General features: G+C 30.9%; 4 protein-coding genes across 6 annotated transcripts; 3 read left to right on the top strand and 1 right to left on the bottom strand.

Annotated features, from left to right (window-relative positions):
• The first annotated feature begins 2,076 nt into the window (after positions 1–2,076).
• On the top strand, positions 2,077–4,092 carry LOC149518152 (cellulose synthase-like protein E1). The gene is made up of 6 exons (XM_089763430.1): positions 2,077–2,158; positions 2,334–2,518; positions 2,930–3,013; positions 3,080–3,164; positions 3,279–3,603; positions 4,014–4,092. Exons 1-6 carry the CDS (start codon positions 2,077–2,079, stop codon positions 4,090–4,092), a joined length of 840 nt encoding a protein of 279 aa, XP_089619556.1.
• A 6,207-nt stretch (positions 4,093–10,299) lies between these two features.
• On the top strand, positions 10,300–13,824 carry LOC111277809 (cellulose synthase-like protein E6). 2 transcript variants are annotated; one of them, XM_022864226.2, is made up of 8 exons: positions 10,300–10,748; positions 10,834–11,158; positions 11,296–11,436; positions 11,539–11,670; positions 11,779–11,991; positions 12,110–12,331; positions 12,412–12,759; positions 12,997–13,824. In XM_022864226.2, exons 1-8 carry the CDS (start codon positions 10,459–10,461, stop codon positions 13,540–13,542), a joined length of 2,217 nt encoding a protein of 738 aa, XP_022719961.2. In that variant the 5' UTR covers positions 10,300–10,458; the 3' UTR covers positions 13,543–13,824. The 2 variants fall into 2 exon arrangements, with proteins under 2 accessions (XP_022719961.2, XP_089620027.1); XM_089763901.1 differs by having other exon boundaries at positions 10,351–10,590; positions 12,997–13,786.
• Positions 13,825–15,979: 2,155 nt separating this feature from the next.
• LOC111277036 (cellulose synthase-like protein E1) lies at positions 15,980–20,924 on the top strand. Of its 2 annotated transcripts, XM_022863141.2 has the most exons (8): positions 15,980–16,295; positions 16,399–16,723; positions 18,297–18,437; positions 18,744–18,875; positions 18,968–19,180; positions 19,286–19,513; positions 19,815–20,162; positions 20,270–20,924. In XM_022863141.2, exons 1-8 carry the CDS (start codon positions 16,021–16,023, stop codon positions 20,816–20,818), a joined length of 2,211 nt encoding a protein of 736 aa, XP_022718876.2. In that variant the 5' UTR covers positions 15,980–16,020; the 3' UTR covers positions 20,819–20,924. The 2 variants fall into 2 exon arrangements, with proteins under 2 accessions (XP_022718876.2, XP_022718877.2); XM_022863142.2 differs by lacking the exon at positions 18,297–18,437.
• On the bottom strand, positions 20,884–23,192 carry CSD3 (copper/zinc superoxide dismutase 3). Its single transcript, XM_022863143.2, has 7 exons — positions 23,034–23,192; positions 22,805–22,906; positions 22,316–22,411; positions 22,185–22,216; positions 21,861–21,936; positions 21,340–21,393; positions 20,884–21,107 (listed from the first exon to the last, which is right to left on the bottom strand). The coding sequence occupies exons 1-7, from the start codon at positions 23,128–23,130 to the stop codon at positions 21,079–21,081; spliced, it is 486 nt and encodes a 161-aa protein (XP_022718878.1). The 5' UTR covers positions 23,131–23,192; the 3' UTR covers positions 20,884–21,078.
• Between the last annotated feature and the right edge of the window lie 1,135 nt (positions 23,193–24,327).

Raw genomic sequence — 24,327 nt, 5'->3', positions numbered from 1 at the left:
ATACATATCATATAGATCATTCAAAACATTCATCAAATCATAATGTCAAAACATTTGCCAAATCATAAATCAACGTCAAATACATATTTCATACAAATCATGAATCAATGTTTAAAATCATTATAAATCATTATCATCATAAATTATCATTACCATTTGTTTATCGTTAGCTACGGTCACTGCTATAACCCGTGACATTGGCCGTATTGATAATTTCATCCTTATGATCATTGCTAACTATTATAACCCACTAGTCAGGGCCGTAGAACTAGTTCTGGTGTCGATGATCCCACTTCCCAGGGATGTAAAAACGTAGCCATCACAAAATTATTCTTTAAACATAAATCATTTTCTCATTTCATTCATAAGCATGATCCATCATTTATATAGAGAAACACAAAATAATCATATGCTTGATCCTATTTTCATACATTGAAAATAATGAAATAAAATATTCATTCATTTAGAAACATACATATATACATAGATTCGAAAACAAGCAAAGTGTGTGAAATTCTACTTACCTCCATTAGATTCCACCACTTAGTTTTTCTCCCAAAATAATTAATGGCCTATCCAAGATCATTTCAACAGATCAGAATTTAATCAACCCTTTTTGAGACCATTTATACAAAAATTAACTAAGTTACACAAGGGTTAACTTAACTAATTAATATTGGCAGCCAGACCTCTTTTCATTAAAACAGTCATATCTCAATATATCCAAATCAGAATTATGATCTCTTTAATGCGTTAGAAACTAGACTTGATAAGCTTTCTAACCATATATGGCACACCTCTTAATTCTTTGTAGATTAATTATAACAATTTTTGAAATCTACATCATATGCTGCTGCCAGACAGCCTGTATACCTTCTAATAAAAATTATATATTTATTCACAGGAAACTCCAAATTCAATTCCGCTTATTTTATTGAAAAGTAGACTCAATAAGCTTTCCAAACATATATAGCTCAATACATAATTCCTTGTATAAAAATTAAGAAGAATTTCGAAATTCCTCACTGCTGCTGCTGCTACTAGGCAGCCTGCACATCCTTAAGTAAAAATTAGGCAACTCTTCATAGAAAACTCAGATATGACTTTCGTTTATTTCATTAAAAACTAGATTCAACATGTTTTCCAACAATATATAATAATCACAGCAATAATTTATCCATTAATATAAAATTCTATTTTAATTCGTTATTGCATATTACAACATCTCACCCAAAAATAACATTTCTCCTTCAATCTTTAAATAAAACTCAAATCCCTACTTTTAGCCTTTAAACTCCATTCAATAATCATCAATAAATCTTAAGAACATGAAATAAACAAAACCCAGTAATTTACTCAAATAAATCATCAAGATTAATGAAAAATTTCATGATTTTTTTTTTTATTTTGCTTTCAAAACTTTAATTTCAAATAATAGCAATCAACTTGATATTTCTTCTTAAATAAAAAGAGGGTATGTACTCACCTTTAAGAGATTAACTTGATTGTAGCCTCTGATTGTGAATCTCCAACTTGATTTTTCATATTTTCTAACCCTAAAGAAGATGAGGAAGAAGAACTCTATTTTCTTTTTGTTTCATGATAATTAGGTTTTTTTTCATTTAATACTTCAACCCTTTTTTTTTTACTAAATAATATCTTAATAAACTGATGGGCTTTGGTATTAGTCTAGCCCAATTATTATTTGGGCTGGGGTATTACAACATGAGCTTGGTTAATGGTGCTTTAATTAATTTCTAAGATCCTAATTGTTGAGAGAGACTCCAATGCTGTGGATATTGAAGGAAACCCTCTGCCGACTCTTGTCTATTTGGCACGAGAGTAAAGACCCCAATATCTCCACCACTTCAAACCAGGAGCCATGAATGCTCTTTTAAGTATAACACAAGTCTATATGGCTAATTGTACATGTTTTGTATATGTTTTTGAATGATTTTTATGGTGAAAATGATCAGGGTATCCTCAAAGATAAGTAATGGCCCAATTATTCTCAATACGGATTGCGATATGTATTCAAACAATTCAGAGTGAATCAAAGATTCTTTGTACATTTTCATGGATGAAGAAAAGGGAGATGAGATTGCCTATGTACAGTATCCTCAGAATTTCGATAATCTCACCAAAAATGATATTTATGGTAATTCCTTTCTAGTAATTCAAAAAGTAATTAAGCATAGTAGAAACGTTTTACTCAAATTAATATAAACAAGATTATATCTTGATGATTTTGTTTTCTTCAATCTGTGTGTTGGGCTATATCAACAATCAAGTGGGAGCTTCCAGGACTTGACGCAAACGGAGGGCCATGCTAGATTGGCACTGGCTGCTTTCACAGGAGAGAGGCTCTTTCCGGAAAGAATATGACAAAGCCGACTGTAAGGTTGATTGGAAGAGACTAAATGATAGAAAGGTTGAAGTAAGTGCAAGCGTTTTAGAAGAAACATGTAAAGTTCTTGCAAGCTGTACCTTTGAAAAAATTACACTATGGGGAAAAGAGGTATGTGATGCTCTTTCTTACACATATAAACACAGACATGCATGTGCATGCACACATACACAATAATAAGTTTTTGGTTGCATATGGGTTTGAAATATGGCTGCCCTATGGAGGATATAATTAGAGGATTGAGTGTACAATGTATGGGTTGGAAATCTATCTACTTAAATCTTCAAAGAGTAGGCTACTTAGGAGTTGCTCCAACAACATTATTGCAGACGATGGTACAACATAAGAGATGGTCTGAAGGTCACTTACAAAATTTCCTATCAAGATACTGCTCCTTGTTGTGTGGATGAAAAAAGAATCCTCTAAGGCTTCGACTCACTTACTGTTCTTACAACTTGTGGGCTGCAAACTTCTTGGCTACGTTGTACTATGTTGCTGTCCCCTGCCTTTGCCTGCTTAAAGGCATCTAACTGTTTCCTGAGGTATGAAGTTCCTAACTACTTTTATTATCGAGTTAGCAAAAGGTCCAACCAAAGAGGCCTGAAAGTAACAAATGATCACTGATTTTGTGAATTTGCACATGACTGACTATAATTCATATTTGGCAATCAGACATCAAATCCCTGGGTGCTCCCTTTTTCATATGCTGTCTTCGCGCACCGTGCATATAGCCTTGGAGAATTCCTTTGGGGTGGAGGTAGATTGGACGGTTGGTGTAACGACCAAAGGATTTGGATGATCAAGAGAACAACTTCATACTTCTTTGCCTTCTTTGACACCATCTTGAAGCTATTTTAATACACACAATCAGCCTTTGTCATCACGGTAAGGGTAGCTGATGATGAAGTCTCTGAAAGATATGAGCAAGAGTTGATGGAGTTCGGTGCTACTTCACCAATTTTTGATATTTTAGCAACACTTGCATTGTTGAATCTGTTCAGTCGCATTTTGGCAATCAAGAAGGTCATCTTCCATGCTGATCACTCCAAGGTTTTGAACCTATTTGGGTTGCAAATTTTCCTCTATTTGCTTTTGGTTACAATCAACTTTCCTGTATACCAAGCACTCTTTTTCCGAAAGGACAATGTAGGATGCCTAGTTCGGTTGCTTACAAGTCAATTACATTTGCCTTGCTGGTCTGTACACTAGCCATGTATAATTGAACCAATAAAACAATGCAAAAAAGACGTACTGATGATACACAGGGTCACAACAATTTACTACTGTGCAAAAATTTTCGGCATAATGTGTGTTACAGAAATAAAATAAAAGATTGTTTCATGTGGAAGAGTACCTTGGAGATTTTTTTAATTCATCTTAATGCCGTGTTAAATTTAGCACATAGCGGAAAATAAATATCTATCAAATTCAGAAAAACATTGTTGCCATGCAATGAAACGCCTCTAATCCCATATTAAAAGAATTTGTGAATAAAAAAATGATATATATGTAAAAATCTAAACTCAAACTTATGAAGTATTTTTTGTGGGATAAAATCGTGAAACTTTTATATCAAATCGGACAATGCCTCACATGTTGGATGTAGGTCTCCACAAATAGTATCAGAGCAGTCACCTGTGGATAGCTGTGAGAGTCACTATATGCTACACAATGGTCTAATGTGATCTTAATCCTATGGTTGGACTTGGCTTGATAGGGACATCAAGCTTTAAAGGTGGAGAGATTGTAATTTGTTCCTATGATTGGACTTGGCTTGACAAGAACGTCAAACTTTAAAGATAGAGCACCATCAGGGTTAAATTACGAAAATTGTTTTAATTTTATACAAGGAATTATGATTTAAGCCATATATGTTAGAAAAGCTTATTGAGTCTACTTTCCAACAAAATAAACATAATTGAATTTGGAGTTTCCTATGAATAAATGTGTAATTTTTATTAGAAGAAATACATGCTATCTAGCAGTAGCATATAATATAGATTGCAAAAATTATTATAATTAATCTATAAGGAATTACGAGGTGGGCTATATATGGTTAAAAAGCCTATCAAGTCTAGTATCTACCGCATTAAAGAGATCTTAATTCCAATTTGGTTATATTAAGATATGATCATTTTAATGAAATGAGGTTAGGCTATTAGTATTAGTTAGTTGAGTTAACTTTTGTTTAACTTAATTGTTTTGGTATAAGAGGTCTCAAATGGGTTGATTAATTATTGTTATGTTAAAATTATCTTGAATAGGCTGTTAATTATTTAGAGAAAAAAAAACTAAGTAGTGAAATCAGAAGGAGGTAAGTAGAATCCCACATACTTTGTTTGTTTTCGAATCTATGTATGTATGTATGTTTCAAATGAATGAATATTTTATTTCATTATTTTCGATGTATGAAAATAGGATCAAACATATGATTATTTTACCTTTTTTATATAAACGATGGATCATGCTTATGAATGAAATGAGAAAATAATTTATATTTAAAGAATGATTTTATGATAGCTATATTTTTACATCACTGGGAAGTAGGATCATCAACACCAGAATTAATTCCACGACCCTAACTAATGGGTAATAGTAGTTATCATAGACATGATAATACGGTCTTACTAACGGGTTATAGTAGTTAGCATAAAGCTCTAGCTAATGGGTTATAATAGTTAGTAATAATCATGAGGATGACATTATCGATACGGCCAATGTCACAAGTTATAACAGTTACCGTAGCTAATGATAAACGAAAGATAATAATGATTTGTAATGAATGATTTTTACAAATTGATCCATGATTTGGTGACATGTTTGATATTGACTTATGATCTACGAATGCTTGACAGAATGTTGATTTTTTAATTATTTTTGACATTATGAGTTGATGGATGTTTGATGGAATGATTTATATTGTACGTATAAAAACGATGTTTGATCCAGTAAGGTATATGAGCTTATACTTGCTGAGCTGTAGTTTACTTATTCTCCATTTTCTTTTGCCCCGAAACCAAGATGCAACATGGTCATATTACCTTGAAGTAAAACTCCAAAGTAATATGAAACCTTCTTTCTTAATCATTCTAAAATTTTTCAATAAACTAATATAGTCTGCTAAGTAAAATCAATATTTTTAATCTAACTAATGATACATCTCTTAAATTAAAAAAAATGACATATACTCTCCTTTAGGATATTAATTCGATTGTAGTCTTCAATTTAGATTTTGTACTTGATTTTTATGCTCTCTAACCTTAAGAAAGATGGGGAAAAAGAACTTGTATTTTCTTTTTTATTTCACAACACTAGGTTTTTCTTTGATAAAACACTCAGTCACTTTTTCTTTAGTAGTTAACTTAATGGACTTATAGTCTAGCCTAATTATCATTTGGGCTGGGGTATTACATTCTCCCCTCTTTATAAAATGTTTCGTCTTAGAAACTTGATTTATATCCATATCTTATTCCTCCATTTCTGAAATCATTTCTTTTGTCATATAATTATTTCATTAAACTTTTATAAAGGTAAGAATTCCATCTTAAAACTTATTCTTGCCAATTAACCTTTCGAATAAGATATTTTCAATATATTAAAATTTATATCATCTTGAATTTTTAAATATTCATATCCAACCATATAGCTTTTATCAAGATATTCTCTTAACATAGATTCATCATGTACACTAGACATTAGATGTGACATTATTCTTTATATTGAACCTTTTTTCACTTTACCACGAACTTCAAATATCCTTACATATTGCAAACTTAACCTTACTTACTTTATAATCCTCATAATATTTTTAATAACGACACATTTGAATACAAATTAATAACCACTTGAAGCTATAAATCTTATCTTCGAATTCTAACCTAATTCTTACTTACTTTAAACCATTTTTTAATCAATCAAAATTTATCAGTAATTTGTTCTATAAATTCAAGAAATAAAAGTTTTTCTTCTTTGTTCTTATGCCAATAAGTCTAGGACTTAGATCTACTTTCACATAAAACCTCAAAATAAATCATTGAATGTTTGTTTTATGATTATCATTATAAAAAATTTCTCTTCAAGTGATGACACAAGCACTTCTTAAAAGAATGTCAACCATTGATAAAGCATAAAAAAAAAAATAAAGGGAACACAAAATATTTTTCCCAAAATCCATTAGTCCTTATTTACTAAAGATTCATCTCTTTCTCAATTAATATTAGCATAAAAAATTTAGAACTTAAATCAAATTAGGCTTCCATTGCATACTTTGATATTTCTTTCCAATAAAATTCTAACAAATTAACTTTCATAACATTGTTTCATAACAAGAAAAACATATGTCCATAAATTTTCATGTAATTTGCTTTACGCTGGGTATTCATAACCATATATAACATTAAAGTTGAATCACAATATCAACAAATTCTTTAGTCTTAAGAAAAAAATCACATAGTACTTTAATTTTCTTTTCTTCTCTACTGACAATATGAAATTTTCTATCAATTAATCGTTAAAATACATATAAAACCAATGTAATAGATCATATCTATAAATTTACACTATGTAAATTCAAACATAAATATCTAGTTATCAAAGTTATCTCTAATTTCAAATATTGTTCAAACATAAATATCTAATTATCATATAACAATTGATTCTTCATAATTCCCACAAACATCATAATGTCTCAAATTTTTTTTTTACCAAATATATTGCTATCATCTCCAAGTCAAAGTTAAAACCTATGCATCATAATCCATAGGTAAAATTCTCTTATAGAATTTAAATAATAAAAACTCGAAATACTTGAATTCGTGTTGGAAGTATAGTTATGAACAATAACTAAAAACATCACATTATTTCAGAAATTTTCTCAAATCTCTCTAAAATCAAGTATATACTAAACATCACCAAGTGCACAAAATCATCACTTATAAGATTTCAAACAATCTTTTACACTTGTAAGATTTCAAATAATCTTTTGCACTTATAAGATTTCAAAGAATTATTCTTAACCAAAACATATATATTTTTCTATAATTTGTTTACTCTTTCAAAACCAACTTCCTTACTAAATCATCTAAACAAACATAATTTTAATTTTTATTCACAAATTTAATTCCTTGCTAAGTACATAGCCTTGTACCACAATTGGCAATGTTCTCCAAAAATATAAAATTCAAAAAATCCAATAATATATTTTAATTAGAAACTATAACCATAAGTTAACCACTTTAGCCATTAAAAAAAATCAGTACACCCCAAATAGGAATTTATTACTCAAACTTTAAATTAACTATACAAACGTCCAACTCAAATGATCAAACCTTAAATACTTTCTCAATAAAAAAAAACCTAAAACCCAATCAAGTGAATATCTTCCGTTATGTACATTAAACTATTTACCACAATTATCATATTTCGAACTAAATCCATCAAGATAAATTCTCAAACATTATAATCCATAAATAATTACTTCAGAATTTTAACATATCATTTCATTCCAACTCCAATATTCTATACTTTTAATTCCAATAATGCACAGCCTTAATCAAATCTTAGTCCATGATTAAAATATTCACTTAACACTCAACAAATAACTTCAAAATCTCGTTAAATCAAATGCCTTTTTCTTTAACCCATAAGATCTCCAATGATTAAATTGTTTTCTTAAATAATCCTTTAGTTCTTAAGATATGTCTCATCATAAGTTGCATTAAAAATCTCTTCAACTTATAAAAATGTACTTTATCAAAGAAATTAGACTTTCTCTTAACTACAAAATCTCAAAAGCAATATATAATTATCAACCAAAATAATTACTTCATGAATTCATTGAATCATTGATTCCTCAATATTCATTTAAACTTTAACTATTCCAAAATTTTATCAAATCATTTACTTATACTCATCACTATAGTCTATAGATCAAAGTTATGTCTTTGAAAAATCATCACATTATCCAAAAGTCATCATCTAAAGTTTTAAAAATCTTCACATAATATATAGATCATAACCATGCTCATAGAATATCTCTTTCAATCTAAGAATCATAAACTACATTATTTGAAAATCACCGTTAATCTATTTATCATAATTTAACCTTTTAGAAATCTCTAAATATCATAATTTCGTAGTTTTTAAAAAATTCTCAAAATCATAATATAAGCTTTTTAACATCTTACATAGTTTATAAATCATAACTTAAACTTTTAAAAAATCTCTAAGAAAAATAACCTAGGCTTTTTAAAGAAAATCCCACCATAATCTAACTCTTAAAAATTCTCTGAAGATCATAACTTAAGCTCTTATATCACTTTATATATATCACACTTCGAGATCAAGACACAATACGATCATATTACCTTGAAGTAAAATCCTAAAGTAATATAAAGCCTTCTTTTTTAATCATTCTAAAATTCTTTAATAAACTAATATAGTCTACTAAGTAAAATCAATATCTTTAATCCAATTAATGATACATCTCGTAAATAAAAAGATAACATATACTCACATTTAGAAGATTAACTCAATTGTAGTCTCTAATTTTGGATCCTATACTTGATTTTTCATTCTCTAACCCTAAGAAATATTGGGAAGAAGAACTCGTATTTTTTTTTATTTCATGATACTAAGTTTTTCTCTAATAAAACACTCAACCACTTTAACATCATTAACTTAATGAGCTTTAGTAATAGTCTAGCCCAATTATCATTTGGGCTGGGGTATTATATGTAAAGTTGTGTCATGATTTTTAATTTATCAAAACATTCCATGGGTTTCTTTTTAAAAAGTCATTTCTTCTTCAAATCATTCTCTTCAAAAAATACCCTCATCATTTTGTTTTTCTTTTTGTAATTATTTTTAATATTTCACTATCAATTATTTTTGGTTTTCGAAAAAGAATTTATCTCAATAATTATATTAAATTAAATAATAAAATTAATTTTAAAATTAATACATATTGAGTTTAGTAAATTACTTTATTGTATCTAGAATCTTATACTTAAATTTAATTATAAAAAAATTTTAAATAGTGTTTAGTTTAAAAGAATAAAAATATTATTTGATGGATAATTTTACTCTTACGTGCTGAAATTATAATTCTAACTTATTTAATAAATTAACAAAAAATAATAATTTTATTAAAATTAAATAGTAACATATTTGTATCATATATTGATAAATTTGTAATAGATTTTTAATAAACTTATATAAATTTTTTTCATTTGACACAATATACTACAATTGTTATAGAATAATATAATAAACTCTATAAAAGATTTTATATTTTATGACATAATACAACAAGAAATAGTGATAAAATTAGTAATAGTATTTTACATAGATGACAAAAAATTGTAACAAATTTAATGACAATATATGAAAATTATGGTAGAATATTGTGATAAATTATTGTAAAAAAATATTGTGGTAGAATATTATGGTAATTTTTAAAATTTAATATTTCAAAAAATTAGAAAATTTTTAAAATATTTTTATATTATAAGAATTAAATTTTTTATTTAATGAGAAGATAAGGATTAAATTTCAAATATCATACGAGTATAAAATTATATTTTAAATTTCGTATAAATATTAAAATTATTTATATAATTTAATAATTAATTTTATTCATTTTAATTACTACGTCAGTAAATCAATATCACACTGATAAGTCTATGTTACATCAGCAAAATCAATATCTACGTTTGTAAGTCAATGGCCATGTCAGTATTTTTTATATCAAAAAATTGATAAAGTTAGTAATTAGATTAAAATTATTAAATTAAAATAGTATAAGGATTAAATTTATATATAATATAATGCACAGATTAAATTCTAAATTTTGACAAAGTATAAGGACTTTAAGCATAATTTGACTTTTTGCTAGTTTACAGAGTCATATCTCGGAGTCCACCTCTCTGCTGTTTTGGATATTCAGTGAATGACGTTATCTTTTGGGTATTAATGGGGTTGTATATGATAGCTCGGGGAGATTTTGGGTTGTCAACGTTTTATGGGTTTAATTTCCCCGTTAGGATTTCATCATGAACGAGGGAGAAGTGGGAAGTAAAGGATATGCCCCCCTCTTTGAAACGAGGCCAGCAACAGGACACCTACTGTTTAAATTGTTTTCAGCTTCAATCTTCATAGGCATATGCTTCATTTGGGTTTATAGAGTAAGTTACTTTCCTTCTGTGGAAGCAAAAGCTGAGAGATGGGGTTGGATTGGATTGTTTCTTGCTGAACTTTGGTTTAGCTTTTACTGGTTACTCACTCTTGTCCGCAGATGGAACCCTGTCTTTCGTTACACTTTCAAAGACAGGCTCTTTTCCTGGTCTCTTTCAAGTCAAATCCCTCTTTCGCTTTAGCTTATCCAATTTAAGTATAAATCAATAATGCAAAGAATATTTCTACAACAGGTACAATCAGGAAGCTTTGCCTGGTGTAGACATTTTTGTTTGCACAGCTGATCCTGGAATAGAGCCACCAATTATGGTGATAAACACAGTTTTATCAGTTATGGCTTACGACTACCCACCTGAGAAGCTAAGTGTTTACCTCTCTGATGATGGTTGCTCAGATTTAACGTTCTATGCTTTGTTGGAGGCTGCACGTTTCTCCAAGATATGGCTGCCGTTCTGCAGGAAGCTCAAAGTAGAGCCTAGATCGCCCGAGGCTTATTTCAGGAACACTGCTGAACCAGCTGATGATTCTCTCATGGCCAAAGATTGGTTGTCCATCAAGGTAAGTTCTCTATAGTCACCTGCTTTCTTCAGTTCCCATTTTTTTTCCCCTTTTACTTTTCAATACTGTAATGTTTGGCTAATTTAAATGAACTTTCACATGCTGATATAAGTAAAACTATCTTTATCAATTAATAGAAATCATTTGAAGACTTGAAGATAGGAATTGAAACCATCACAAAGTTGGGTAGAATTCCAGCTGACATACGAAAGAAGCACAAGGGATTTCATGAATGGAATATTGTTGCAAGTCGTCATGATCATCAAACCATTCTTCAAGTAATTGCTACATTTGTTCTTTTTCATAGAATCGTCACTTCCATGACAGAGAGCATACTAATTTTCCACTCATGTTTTTCATTTTTCTTTCCTGGTACTTAGATCCTAATTGATGGAAGAAATGCTGATGCCTTGGACATCGAAGGAAAAACTTTGCCTACTCTTGTATATTTGGCAAGAGAAAAGAGACCTCAGTACCACCATAATTTCAAAGCGGGAGCCATGAATGCACTGGTAGGCTATATTTTACTCTGCTCTGGCAGAATACTACTACTACTAGATTAAGAATTGTTTATTGACTTTATCACTTATGACTTATCATCCTTCATGATGGATTGATAGATAAGGGTGTCATCAAGGATAAGTAATGCGCCAATTATCCTTAATGTGGATTGCGACATGTATTCAAATAACTCAGAGGCTATCAAAGATGCTATGTGCTTTTTTATGGATGAAGAGAAGGGACATGAAATTGCTTTTGTTCAGTATCCACAGAGCTTTTACAACCTTTCTAAGAATGATCTCTATAGCAGTTCCCTAAGAGTTATAGTGGAGGTGAGCGTCAAATAACCAAAAGAAGTTTGTAAATTTGATTACCAGTTGCAAAGCTGTAACAGTAAGAGGATATTTTGATCTACTTCTAATTAACATTATGTACACGGTGATAATCAAGCTCGAGCTTCCAGGATTTGATGCAAATGGAGGGCCTAGCTATATTGGTACTGGATGCTTTCACAGAAGAGAGAGTCTTTGTGGAAAGAAGTATAGCAAAGAATTTAAGGAAGAATGGAGGGGAGTGAACAAAAAGGTTGAAGAAAGTGCAAGTGTCTTGGAAGAAAGATGCAAAGTCCTTGCAAGCTGCACATATGAACAGAATACAGACTGGGGAAATGAGGTCTTTATCTCTATCTCTCTGTATGGTATGATTCTTTTTCCTGCAAAAGAAAAAATAATCGTATCATTTCCTAATTGCAGATTGGGTTGAAATATGGCTGTCCATTAGAAGATATAATCACAGGATTAGCCATACATTGCAGAGGTTGGCAATCCATCTACTTTAATCCCATAAGGAAGGCATTTCAAGGAGTTGCTCCGACGACACTGTTGCAATACCTAATACAGCATAAGAGGTGGGCTGAAGGTGACTTGCAGATTTTTCTCTCAAAATATTGTCCTCTTATCTATGGACGTAAGAGGGTCCCCCTAAAACTCCAGCTTTCATACTGTCCCTACTTGCTGTGGGCTGTAAACTGGTTTGCTACACTATGCTATGTTACAGTGCCATCCCTTTGCCTACTTAAAGGCATACCTGTGTTTCCAAAGGTAATTTTCTTCTAGAAGACAACTTTTGGATTTCTTCTCGGTTTTTAACATGCAGAGTTATGAGTACAAAGCTTGTCAGTAATGCCATGAGAATATATGGTACTATAAAGAATCTGGACCATAAAATCTATCTCATAAAAGCTTAATGACTCATCGTGATCATTAATTTATGGTACCTTAGAAAAATCTCATTGTGACAAGTAAGTTACTAACAATGAAATCATTTTGAACCGCCAGATGACATGCCCTTGGGTCCTATCATTTGCATATGTCATGGTTGCCAACTGTGCATACAGCCTGGGAGAATTTATATGGTGTGGAGGCACAATACAAGGTTGGTTGAATGATCAAAGGATGTGGATGTTCAAAAGAACAACTTCCTACGTCTTCGCTTTCTTGGACACTATTATGAGGCTGTTTGGATTTTCAGAGACAGCCTTTGTCATCACTGAAAAGGTGGCTGATGAGCAGATATCTCAGAGATATGAGCAAGAAGTCATGGAGTTTGGCACTCCATCAATAATGTTCACGATTTTAGCAACACTTGCACTGCTCAACCTCTTCAGTTGCATTGGGGGAATAAAGAAGGTTGTGGATGATGTTCAAACAAAGGCTTTGGACCAATTTGGTTTACAAATACTTCTTTGCAGTCTTTTGGTCTTCTTAAACTTACCTATATACCAAGGGCTCTTCTTTCGGAAGGACAGTGGTAAAATGCCTGCCTCTGTCACATACCTGTCAATTATTTACGCTCTCTTAACCTGCACGGTAGCCGTGTACTAAGTTACTGTTATCTCACTCGCTAAACAGCTGTCTTCTTATAACCATGTAGGCAAGTTTAAAAAACCCAAAAGATTTTATGTATGTAATTGTCAAATCTGTTATAGTGTTCAAATCCCAGTAATTTCGAGTATCAAAAAGAAAGAAATTTGAAATCGAAAAAAAAAAAATGGAAGAAACGCTGTGTGTTCAGAATGTTTTATAGTAGCAAATTTTATGGGATTCATCTCTTAATCCCGCATGGTGTTATATTTGAGATCCAGAAATTATCAATTTGATTTCATGATTTTATTACTAGTACTATATATTATCCCCATTTCTATTCAGGACTGGTACTGATAGAAATTATATATTGAACTTATTTTCAAATGAATTTCATAATACAATGGTGTTTAATTTCATTTTCAAAATTAATTTTTTAAAATCAAAATTAAAAAAATCATATAATTAAGAAAATGATATTTCATAACATAATTTTTTTTTTAATTTATAAGATAATATTCCATAATTAATTTTCACCATTCATTCTTGTAAAAATTAGGTTATGCTCTAAATCTCATTTTGTCAGGAATCCGCACAGCATGAGACTATTTATTGTGAAAAAAAATTAACGAATCTGTTATATATATGTGAATAGTATTATATACATGAATCGTGATTGATTCTTCGTCATTTGAATCGACCTTTATAGAAATATTAAACAACAACAAAGAACATAAAAAATACTAACAATTAAGTGGTTTGGACTTATGCGTGCATCCACGAGTGCTACAAAAAAAAATTCACTGTAGAAAACTTGAGATTATAGTGACTACACTAACTCAATGCACCGGATTATGCAAGTGTTTCCCACTAAGATAGATTAAACAAACCCTAAAATACACCACCCTTGGCACCATCCTTGGATACTCAGGCATAACTTTCGGTCACCCCACCCTTAAACTACATGGTACATCTCTTTTAACACTTATTTGGTGCTCTCACCAAGCTCTTTAAGCCATTTACCAGACACACTTCAGCTTTTGCACGTTCAATATATTTATGAACAAAATTTTTCATATTTCACTGTAGCATTTTATTATTACTGTGACGGCGACAATATTATAGCATACGGCGCACATGTCATAAGTTACTGCAACGAATTATTTTTCAGAATCTAGATATTATGTCTTTCCAAAATTTCGACGCTACTGTAACAGGCGGCTGTACTGTAGTGGAGGCAGCACTGTAGCGACGGCAGCACCGTAGCACAAGTGAAAATAATTTACATGTTCACATTTGGTAGAATTTTCTGACCACATTGTTGCGTACCAATTTTTTGATTCAATTATTGCTGGCTGCATACGTTTTGTGGTCAATGTTTCAGCCAGTCAACCTGGAAAAAAAACTTAAACAATAATGAAACTTGAACACGCAAACGATGTCGTCATTTTTTGTACGCACCTATTTATGGGAATAAACGCGGGCCAAGTTTCACTCAATTAAGGGTCCATTTGGATTTCGTCTGACCCCCGATTATAATTGGAGTTTGTGCCAACTCACTGTACGGTGTAAAACTTTTCATTTGGTTTTCATCGTCACCGCACGATTGATACCAGTTTTTCATTGGCCAATTTTGGTCCAGTGGCCAACTAGGCTTTCATTCGTTTTTCTTTTTCCTTTTTTATCCTTTAGTTTTTATTGTAAATACAAAATCACTCCTATAATTTAATTATTTTCTTTTCTCTTTTAATTTTTATTTAAAATTTTGAAATAATTTTAATTTAATAATAAAGAATATTATTTGATACATTATTATTTTATTAATTTTTAATTATTTATTAATTTTATCAATAATTTAAAATTTTTTATTTTATATAATCTTTAAATTAATATCTTTAATGATTATTTTTTATTTTATTAAAATTCATCTCACTATTATCAATGTATTTATATTCAAATATATTTTTTTATCATTAATTTTAATTTTATTATTATAATAATTAATTTCATTATTATTATTAATTTTAATCTCATCAAAATTAAACTCTGTCCAAATGTAACCTTAAGCAAAGTAGTGATGAGGAGAGTAGGAGAAATGGGAAGTAATGGGTATCTTCCTCTTTTTGAAACAAGGCAAGTCAGACAATCGCATTTAATTAAAAAAAATTAATGATAATTTTATGTATTATATCTAATAAATTAATTTTAAGACAATATTTCATAACATAATTTTTTTTTTTTTGTTTAGAAGACAATATTCCATAATTAATTGCGATCCGTTCATTGTTGCGTGCCATTTTTTGGTACCGTCATTGCTGGCTGCATACTTTTATGGTCAATAGTTCAACCAGGCAACCTGGACAAAAAAACTTAAGCAATGATGTAAATTGAGCAGGAAAAGGATGTCATCATTTTATGCATGCAGGTATATATACGAGAATAAACGCGAGTCAAGTTTCACTTAATTTAAGCGAAGTAGTGGGGAAAGTGAAAGGAGAAATGAAAAGTAATGGGTATCTTCCTCTTTTTGAAACAAGGCAAGCCAGGGGACTGCTCCTGTTTCGATTGTATGCAGCTTCAATTTTTGTTGGCATCTGCTTCATTTGTTTTTACCGAGTGAGCTACTTTCCATTACTGCAAGGAAAGACTGAGAGATGGGTATGGATTGGAATGTTTCTTGCTGAACTTTGGTTTGGCTTTTACTTTTTTGTCACTGTGGTCGTTAGATGGAATCCTGTCTTTCGTTACACATTCAAGAATAGGCTCTCAGCCAGGTCTCTCTTAATTGATTTCCCTCTCTCATGTTTCCTTTTTTCTTTTTTATGGATTAACTATTGAAGAAATTAATGCAGAGAATTTTGAATTTTCTTATAACAGGTATGATGAAGAAGCTTTGCCAGGAGTAGACATTTTTGTTTGCACGGCAGACCCTGTGTTAGAGCCACCAACAATGGTGATCAACAGAGTCTTATCAGTTATGGCTTATGACTACCCACCTGAGAAGCTAAGTGTTTATCTATCTGATGATGGTGGCTCAGATTTAACATTCTATGCTTTGTTAGAAGCTGCACGCTTTTCCCAGGTATGGTTACCATTTTGCAGGAAGCTCAAAGTTGAGCCAAGATCGCCTGAGGCTTATTTCAGGAACATTGCTGAACCAGTTGATGATTCTGTCATGGCCAAAGAGTGGCTGTCCATCAAGGTAATAAGTTTCTTTTACTTTCAGAACCATATGATAATCAACAAGGCACTGAAAATAAAAAATCTAAAACAAATTCAAGTCTCAAGCAAAAATCAAAATGAGTGGGGTGGCTCATTGGGTGTTCCTCAAGTTGCCGAAAAAGACAAATCAGGATCACTGCTTAACAACTAGAGTAACCACCCATTCGACACGGCTTTTCATTGTCTGATTGAACATTATTGCTGAATCAGTCACTTTAAGCATCAGTGTTTGCTGATTTCATGAATGACAAAATTATTATCAACAATGACAATAATGCCTCTGATTTACCATTTAATCTCTAGTCCTTGCTTAGAAGAGTCGAACCAAATCAAGTCGTGATCATTTCTATTTCTTTTTTTAAATTGCCTACGTTATTTTTTATATATAAATCATTCCAATTTTCTTTCCCACCATTCATTGCTTAATCGATGAAAAAAGTTCAAGGGACTGAGGGACCATCTGATGGTGAGAGCTCGATGATACCACTTAAAATGTCACGGGTCACAGTTTTCTGCTATTTTTGGCAAGGGAGCCACCTTAATCATATGTCTGATTCAACTTTACTTTTGGGTCCTTTCCAAGTGAAACAAAGACCAGCACTTAAATATAAACTGAAATAGATTTTATGGTCAAGGAAGAGGACCAGCAAGCAAAATTTTTAACGGTATTGGAGTTCCAGAAATATTGGAAGTAACAACTCATTTTTAGTCATCAATATTATATTGGTTGCACCTATTTTAAAGTTCTGACCTTGGCATCAATACAACATTTTTTATCATTAAATTCAATATCCCACATAAAGATATTGAATTAAATTAATAAATTTAATTTGATCCAAAAACTAAAAATAATAAAAAATTTATATGATGTACTATTAATATATAGAATAGTTTATATACTATTAGTAAATTATATAATGTTATCAGAAATTTTTTAAAAAAATAAATTTTTGTTTATTTATTTTAAGAGTTTGTAAAAATTGTTTAATTATAAATAAAGTGGCATAATCTAATTTCTATTACTAACCATATATGGAATTTGTATACTAATAATACATTAAATATAAACTTAAATAACAAATCAAAATTAGATTGTTGCATATAATATCTCTTAACAGGGCTACAATAATCAATATCTACAATTTCTCGGACAAATAGACATAAAAGCAAAGAAATAAGATCCCCATTTTCTTGTTTTTATTAGGTGGATATACTGCATATATAACATATTTATGTAGTCTTATGTTTGGTTTAAATGTTTGATTTATATTTGATACATTATCAATATATAAATTTTATACATATCAATAAATTAGATTATACTTTTTCATTAATGAAGTGAATTAAATAATGACATCTTATTAAGAAGTAATTTTTTAAAATTAAAATTTTATATATTTATTTTAAGGGTTGACTTTCATTTATTAATGAAATCGTATCATCTAATTCAATAATAGTATATAAAATCTATACATTGACAGTATATTAAATATAAACTTTTAAATTTTTCTTTTATGCCTAAAAATATAACTTGTTTTTGGTATGAATTATAGAAATCATATGAAGACATGAAGATGCGGATTGAAACCATCACAAAATTGGGCAAAATTCCAGCTGACATACGCAAGGAGCATAAGGGATTTGGGGAATGGGATTTTGTTTCAAGTCGATATGATCATCAAGCCATTCTTCAAGTAATTAATTGCTGCATTTATTCTCGTTTTGATTGGATCAAAACTTTAGCCTGCAAGTTTTTTCGCAAGAAAAAGATTATATACACTTAAAAATATATACATATAATACAGATAATTGATTTTTTTTTCATATAAACTTTTCTAAGCTAATAAAAAGTCATTTTATTTCTTTATTTTTCAAAAATATCATTACAAAACAATTATGTGTACATATGTGTATGTTTAATGTATATAGCATTGTCCTTTCTGCAACTTATAATTAATACCTCTTAGCTTAATTAGTTGTAAATTTGCATAAACTGATAGATCTTAATTGATGGAAGAGACCCCAACACCATGGATATGGAAGGAAAACCTTTGCCAACCCTTGTATATTTATCACGTGAAAAAAGACCTAAATACCACCATCACTTCAAAGCTGGAGCCTTGAATGCACTGGTGAGCTTTGTGTTCTATATGTTGAAGTAAAATAGGTGCAATTGGTACGTGAAATAAGTTACTATTTTATTATTCTGGATATGGATGAACAGATAAGGGTGTCATCGAGCATAACCAATGCGCCATTTATCCTGAACGTGGACTGCGACATGTATTCAAATAATTCAGAGGCAATCAGAGATGCTCTTTGCTTTCTTCTAGATGAAGAGAAGGGACATGAAATTGCTTTTGTGCAATATCCTCAGAGCTTTGGTAACCTCACTAAAAATGATATTTATGGCAGCTCCTTGAGAGTTGTAATGGGGGTAAGCATCAAATAACAAAAGAAAATTTCAAGTTAATATTTCAATCACAATTAAAGTTGGCTAACACAGTGAGAGAATTGGTGTTTCGAATATCTATATATGAAGCTTGAGCTTGCAGGATTTGATGGGAATGGAGGGCCTTGCTATATTGGAACTGGATGTGTCAATAGAAGAGAAACTCTTTGCGGAATGAAGTATAGCGAGGAAGTTAAAGTTGCATGGAGGACAATGAAAAATGATAGAAAGAATAAAGAAAGTGCAAGAGTTCTTGAAGAAAATTGCAAAGTTCTTGCAAGTTGTACCTATGAGGAGGGCACACAATGGGGAAAAGAGGTACTTTCTTTTTCTCTCTCACTCTGCCTATGGCTTGGTTTCTTAGCTATAAAATAACACATTGTTATGTAACTCAAATGGAGTGTAAAAATCTGTTTGGTACAATGATGCGGTGGATCCAATTTTGGAGGCGGTGCGGTGAAAAGCCCTCCCATCACACCGTCTCTTATACCAAATGGACATTCGTTAAAAACTTGAAAGAAAAACATAATTAGGAAAAACGTTATCTAAGTTATACATATATGAATCATTTCCATCAAAAGAATGTCAAGTTTTATAACATAATAGAGGTTTATTGCAGATTGGATTGAGATACGACTGTCCAGTGGAGGATATACTCACGGGATTATCCATACATACAGGAGGTTGGCGATCGGTGTACTCCAATCCTGAAAGGAAAGCCTTCTTAGGAGTTGTTCCAACAACACTATTACAATCCCTAATACAACATAAGAGATGGTCTGAAGGTGACTTTCAAATCTTTCTATCTAAACACTGTCCTTTCGTGTATGGACGTGGAAAGATGCCCATAAAACTTCAGCTTTCATACTGTATTTACTTACTGTGGGCTCCAAACTGCTTCGCTACGTTGTACTACGTTATAATGCCATCTTTTTGCCTGCTTAAAGGCATCTCCTTGTTTCCAAAGGTATGGCATCTTTTCACCTAAAAGAGCTCTTTAAGAGTTTCCATTTTGTTCATGTTTATAGAATGCAAAAAGAAATAATAACAACTTAATCTTTTTGGAATCACTAGATGTCAAGCTCTTGGGGTATACCATTTCTGTATGCCATCTTTGTCAACAGCTCATACGGCCTTGGGGAATTTGTATGGTTTGGAGGCACATTCCGAGGTTGGTTGAATGAACAAAGGACGTGGATGTTCAGGAGAACAACTTCCTACTTCTTTGCCTTCATAGACGATATCCTGAAGCTATGCGGATTTTCAAGGTCAGCCTTTGCCATCACCGGAAAGGTAGCAGATGACCATGTAAATCAGAGATATGAGCAAGAGATCATGGAGTTTGGGACAACTTCACCGATGTTCTCAATTTTAGCAGCTCTTGCTCTCCTTAATCTGTTCAGCTTTGTTGGGGGAATAAAGAACGTTGCCTTGGATGATGTTCATATAACGGTTTTCGACCGATTTGGTTTGCAGATCCTTCTTTGCTGCCTTTTGGTTTTCTTAAACCTGCCTATATACCAAGGGATGTTCTTTCGGAAGGATAGCGGCAAAATGCCTACCTCTGTAACATACCAGTCTCTTACTTTTGCTCTCCTAGCTTGTACAATAGCCATGTACTAGTGTCATGGTCCGAGACTCAAACACTAGGCATGTACTAAGAGAGCTGACTTCTTATAAGGAAGATATTTATCAAGTAAAATTTAAGGAAATAGGATTTAGTATGAAATTTGTTTACATATCATAGACATTACAGATGGCCTTTCAATCTACATCCTAAAATTAGTTTTCAAGCGGATTATTGAGAGATACAAAAATTCAACCAGAAGATTATAATTTGCAGTTTTTGAACAAATATCTTTTAACATGCAACCAAACTGCTTCTAAACGGCTGATTGAAGCCCAATGATACCTGCTCAAAGTCAATGAATCATATGTCAGTGAGTTCCACATGCATGCAGCATCTACAAAGATGAAGAAAGAAGCAACGATGACAAGCTTGTGAATCATTATATACCACAGCTACATTTCAAACCTACCCAACTAAGTTGATTTCAGTATTACAAGATAAACATATTTTGGCAAAATTAAACTAGTTGACAAACTGATGGCCAAAACAATCTACCCATAAACTAAATATTTACCACATCCAACTCTTGCACCTGCATTCCCTGTTGTCTTGCTAAGTTCATGTCCACCTGCATATTGGTTATTGTAATTAGCAAAAGTAAATCACAAAAAGAAAAGGTGATTTTTTGGGTGAGTGACTAGAGTCATGAGCAGAATATGATTGAAAAAATCACAAAATCGTCAGACCAAGAGATAACTAATGAACGGCAAACAATTAAGTCAGACCTAGTACCTAGTAGTAACAATACATCATTCTATTTTCTTTTTCCAATTTACAATCCCTAGTACCTAGTAGTAACAATACACCTGTTCCGAAATGTCTTACAAATTTCATATCAAATCCTGACTTAGATTGACCAGATCCAACAGCAGAAGATTGCCGAGTTGCATTTCTCCACCATACCCAATTACTCAAGGTCTAAGACTAAATTTTATACAAGTTACACAAAGAAATATATCCTTCTTTTTAGCAATAAACATTGCAGTTTAATGGTACATGCAAGCTCTTGCAATTTGTAAAAACTAAACATTTCACCTCTGCCAAGATCATCAGGATCAGCATGCACAACAACTGCTCTCCCTAATATGGAATGCTGCCCACTAAGTGGAATCTACAAATTGAACAAAGAGAAGAAAAATTATTATGGCTAAGCATAATTCATCACTCCATGAAGCCAAAATTGCCCAAGACAATGGATATTAAAGAACTTGATAAGTAGCTAATGCTCCAAGGAAACAAAACCAATTCACTGTTACATGCCACCAAATAAACAAAGAAAATGAAACATTTTAATTTTCTAAGAAATGAAAAAAAAAAAAAAAATACTACAAGCTCATAGCTGTTATTAGCCTCCCCTACCTGCCAATCTTTAACCGAAATCTCAGCAACCCCTGCTATGAAGACATTGTGTTATTATCATAAAAACCAGTCATTCACAAATAACAATCTATCAAATGAATAGTTATATAAATGACAGAAACTGCATATACCATCAGGGCCTGCAATAATGTTACCCAAATCACCAGCATGGCGCTCTCCATCACTTGGTGCTCCATGATCCTTCTTTAATGGATTAAAATGAGGCCCTAAAGTAAATCAATAAATTATAAGAAACAAAAACCACCATCGTACAAATAGGGAAAAAAACTGCTTAAGAAATCAATGAATCAACCTAAATTTAACCCAAATTTGCATAAATGTTAAAAAATTCATACTTCACACCAGAGAAAAAAAACACCCACTTTAGAGATTAATGAATCAACCTAAATTTAACAGAAATTTGCGCAAGTGATAAAAATTCAAACTTCGTTCATACCAAAGAAAAAATACCCTCGAGTACTAAATGACATCAACCTTAAATTAACAAAATTTTGCATAAATGTTAAAATTTTAAACTTCATGCCAAACAAAAAGTAAAAAAAAAAAAAAAATCAAAGATAACTGGATTGGATAAGAAAGTTAAAAGGAGAGGCAGATACCAGTGGAATTGCAGCCATTGGTGGTATCACCAAGGGCATGGATATGGAAGCCATGAAGGCCTGGGGACAGACCAGTTATCTTTCCTTTGACATGGGTTATCCCTATATTCATAAAAAAAATTTACATAAAATTTTATGCCAAACACATATAAAACATAATCAACCCAAGAAACAAAAAGCATAAAAATTTAATTCTCAGAAGAGAAAGAAAAATAGAGAGAGAAAGAACCGTTTGGGAATTGAGTGAAGTGAAGAAAGCCTCTAACGTTGCTGTCTCCAATGATGAGAGCCACAGCTTTGAGTGTTCCTTTCGAACCACCTTCCATTCTTTATCTTCTACTATCGCGTCTCCGTTTCCTCTGTTTCTCTTTCTCTTCCTCTTTTCATTATTTCACTGTTCCTTTGGTTAATAGTAGTAATTTGTTTTTGGTAAAAAAAAAAAAAGTATCATAAAGCTGTCAAAAAATATTATATTCATTTGTAATTTTTTCATATGGGATTTTCTTAAATTTCATTTGTTGTGTAAAGGAAATGATTTTATGGTATTTTTAAAGATTTTTTATAATAAAAATATTTTATATTTTTAAAGATTTTTCCTCTAATCAAAAGATTAATTCGTCAATAATGATGTAAAGAGTTTAATTTTTAATTTAAATAATCAAAATTTTAATTTTAATAACCTTAAACATAAAAAAAAATTAATTATATTCTTCTATATCAAAAGAAAAATAATAATTAATATACACACAACTCTAACACTTAAGTAAATAATTCTTTAACAAAAAGTTCTATAGCACTATAAATTATAAAAGTACTTTTCTTGACTCTTTCTTTCTACAAATTTTATTTGTGATAAATCCATAATGTTATATATATTTTATACATTGAAAATATTAGAATAAGTATGTACTTACTTTCCAGAAGAATCAGGGGGCGCTGCAAGTTTTCTTTCTTTCATTTGGTAGTATTAGCATTTCTCCAAAGCCACAAATTGGTCGGCCAATGGTGCAAAGTGTGAACCACTTTGTAAAATTCAGCTCGATATTTATTGTAAATCTTGATTAATTATATGCACCGAGGAGATGAAAATGAATGGGTTGGATCACTTCGAATTATATTATTTTGGATTAAAATTTTTAAATTATTTTAAGTTCAAATTATATTAAATTTAAATAATTTATTTTTAAAATCAAAATCATTTTAAATTTAAATTAGTTCGAATTAATTGTTAAAGTTTCATCAAAATCGAATTTCAAATAATTTTGAATTTAAATTAAAAAATTTTATTTGTTGATTCTTTTTAATTAAATCATATTGAATTTAATTCAAGTTATGATAATTTGGTTAGCTATAAATATAATTTATCGTTGTTATCCATTCAATGAGAAATTAATATTTAGTAACTTTTTTTTTTTTTGGTTCTATTGAATTCTATTATGATGTCAAGTATAAAAGTTTGTCGAGAACTTAAATTGCATTTCAAACTTGAATTTCCAAGCAGAAAAATTAGCTGACTCTTATCC

Source organism: Durio zibethinus, chromosome 7 (assembly GCF_047325235.1).
Source record: "Durio zibethinus cultivar Kanyao isolate XHJ-2024 chromosome 7, ASM4732523v1, whole genome shotgun sequence".
Classification (NCBI taxonomy): domain Eukaryota; kingdom Viridiplantae; phylum Streptophyta; class Magnoliopsida; order Malvales; family Malvaceae; genus Durio; species Durio zibethinus.
Note: the sequence above shows the minus strand (reverse complement) of the source record. Positions and strands in the feature narration are given on the sequence as shown.

What these genes read in the sequence shown, in the direction of transcription:
- LOC149518152 (XM_089763430.1), top strand. Translation starts at nt 2,077, where the DNA reads ATGGATGAAGAAAAGGGAGATGAGATTGCCTATGTACAGTATCCTCAG. An exon ending in CACCAAAAATGATATTTATG is followed by an intron (nt 2,159 to 2,333) that starts GTAATTCCTTTC and finishes GGGCCATGCTAG; the next exon opens with ATTGGCACTGGCTGCTTTCA. An exon ending in AGAATTCCTTTGGGGTGGAG is followed by an intron (nt 3,165 to 3,278) that starts GTAGATTGGACG and finishes ACACACAATCAG; the next exon opens with CCTTTGTCATCACGGTAAGG.
- LOC111277809 (XM_022864226.2), top strand. Translation starts at nt 10,459, where the DNA reads ATGAACGAGGGAGAAGTGGGAAGTAAAGGATATGCCCCCCTCTTTGAA. An exon ending in CGGGAGCCATGAATGCACTG is followed by an intron (nt 11,671 to 11,778) that starts GTAGGCTATATT and finishes ATGGATTGATAG; the next exon opens with ATAAGGGTGTCATCAAGGAT. An exon ending in CCCTAAGAGTTATAGTGGAG is followed by an intron (nt 11,992 to 12,109) that starts GTGAGCGTCAAA and finishes GTGATAATCAAG; the next exon opens with CTCGAGCTTCCAGGATTTGA.
- CSD3 (XM_022863143.2), bottom strand. Translation starts at nt 23,130, where the DNA reads ATGGAAGGTGGTTCGAAAGGAACACTCAAAGCTGTGGCTCTCATCATT. An exon ending in CAATGGCTGCAATTCCACTG is followed by an intron (nt 22,412 to 22,804) that starts GTATCTGCCTCT and finishes GATTTACTTTAG; the next exon opens with GGCCTCATTTTAATCCATTA. An exon ending in TTTCGGTTAAAGATTGGCAG is followed by an intron (nt 21,937 to 22,184) that starts GTAGGGGAGGCT and finishes TTCAATTTGTAG; the next exon opens with ATTCCACTTAGTGGGCAGCA.
- LOC111277036 (XM_022863141.2), top strand. Translation starts at nt 16,021, where the DNA reads ATGAAAAGTAATGGGTATCTTCCTCTTTTTGAAACAAGGCAAGCCAGG. An exon ending in CTGGAGCCTTGAATGCACTG is followed by an intron (nt 18,876 to 18,967) that starts GTGAGCTTTGTG and finishes ATGGATGAACAG; the next exon opens with ATAAGGGTGTCATCGAGCAT. An exon ending in GCATCTCCTTGTTTCCAAAG is followed by an intron (nt 20,163 to 20,269) that starts GTATGGCATCTT and finishes TGGAATCACTAG; the next exon opens with ATGTCAAGCTCTTGGGGTAT.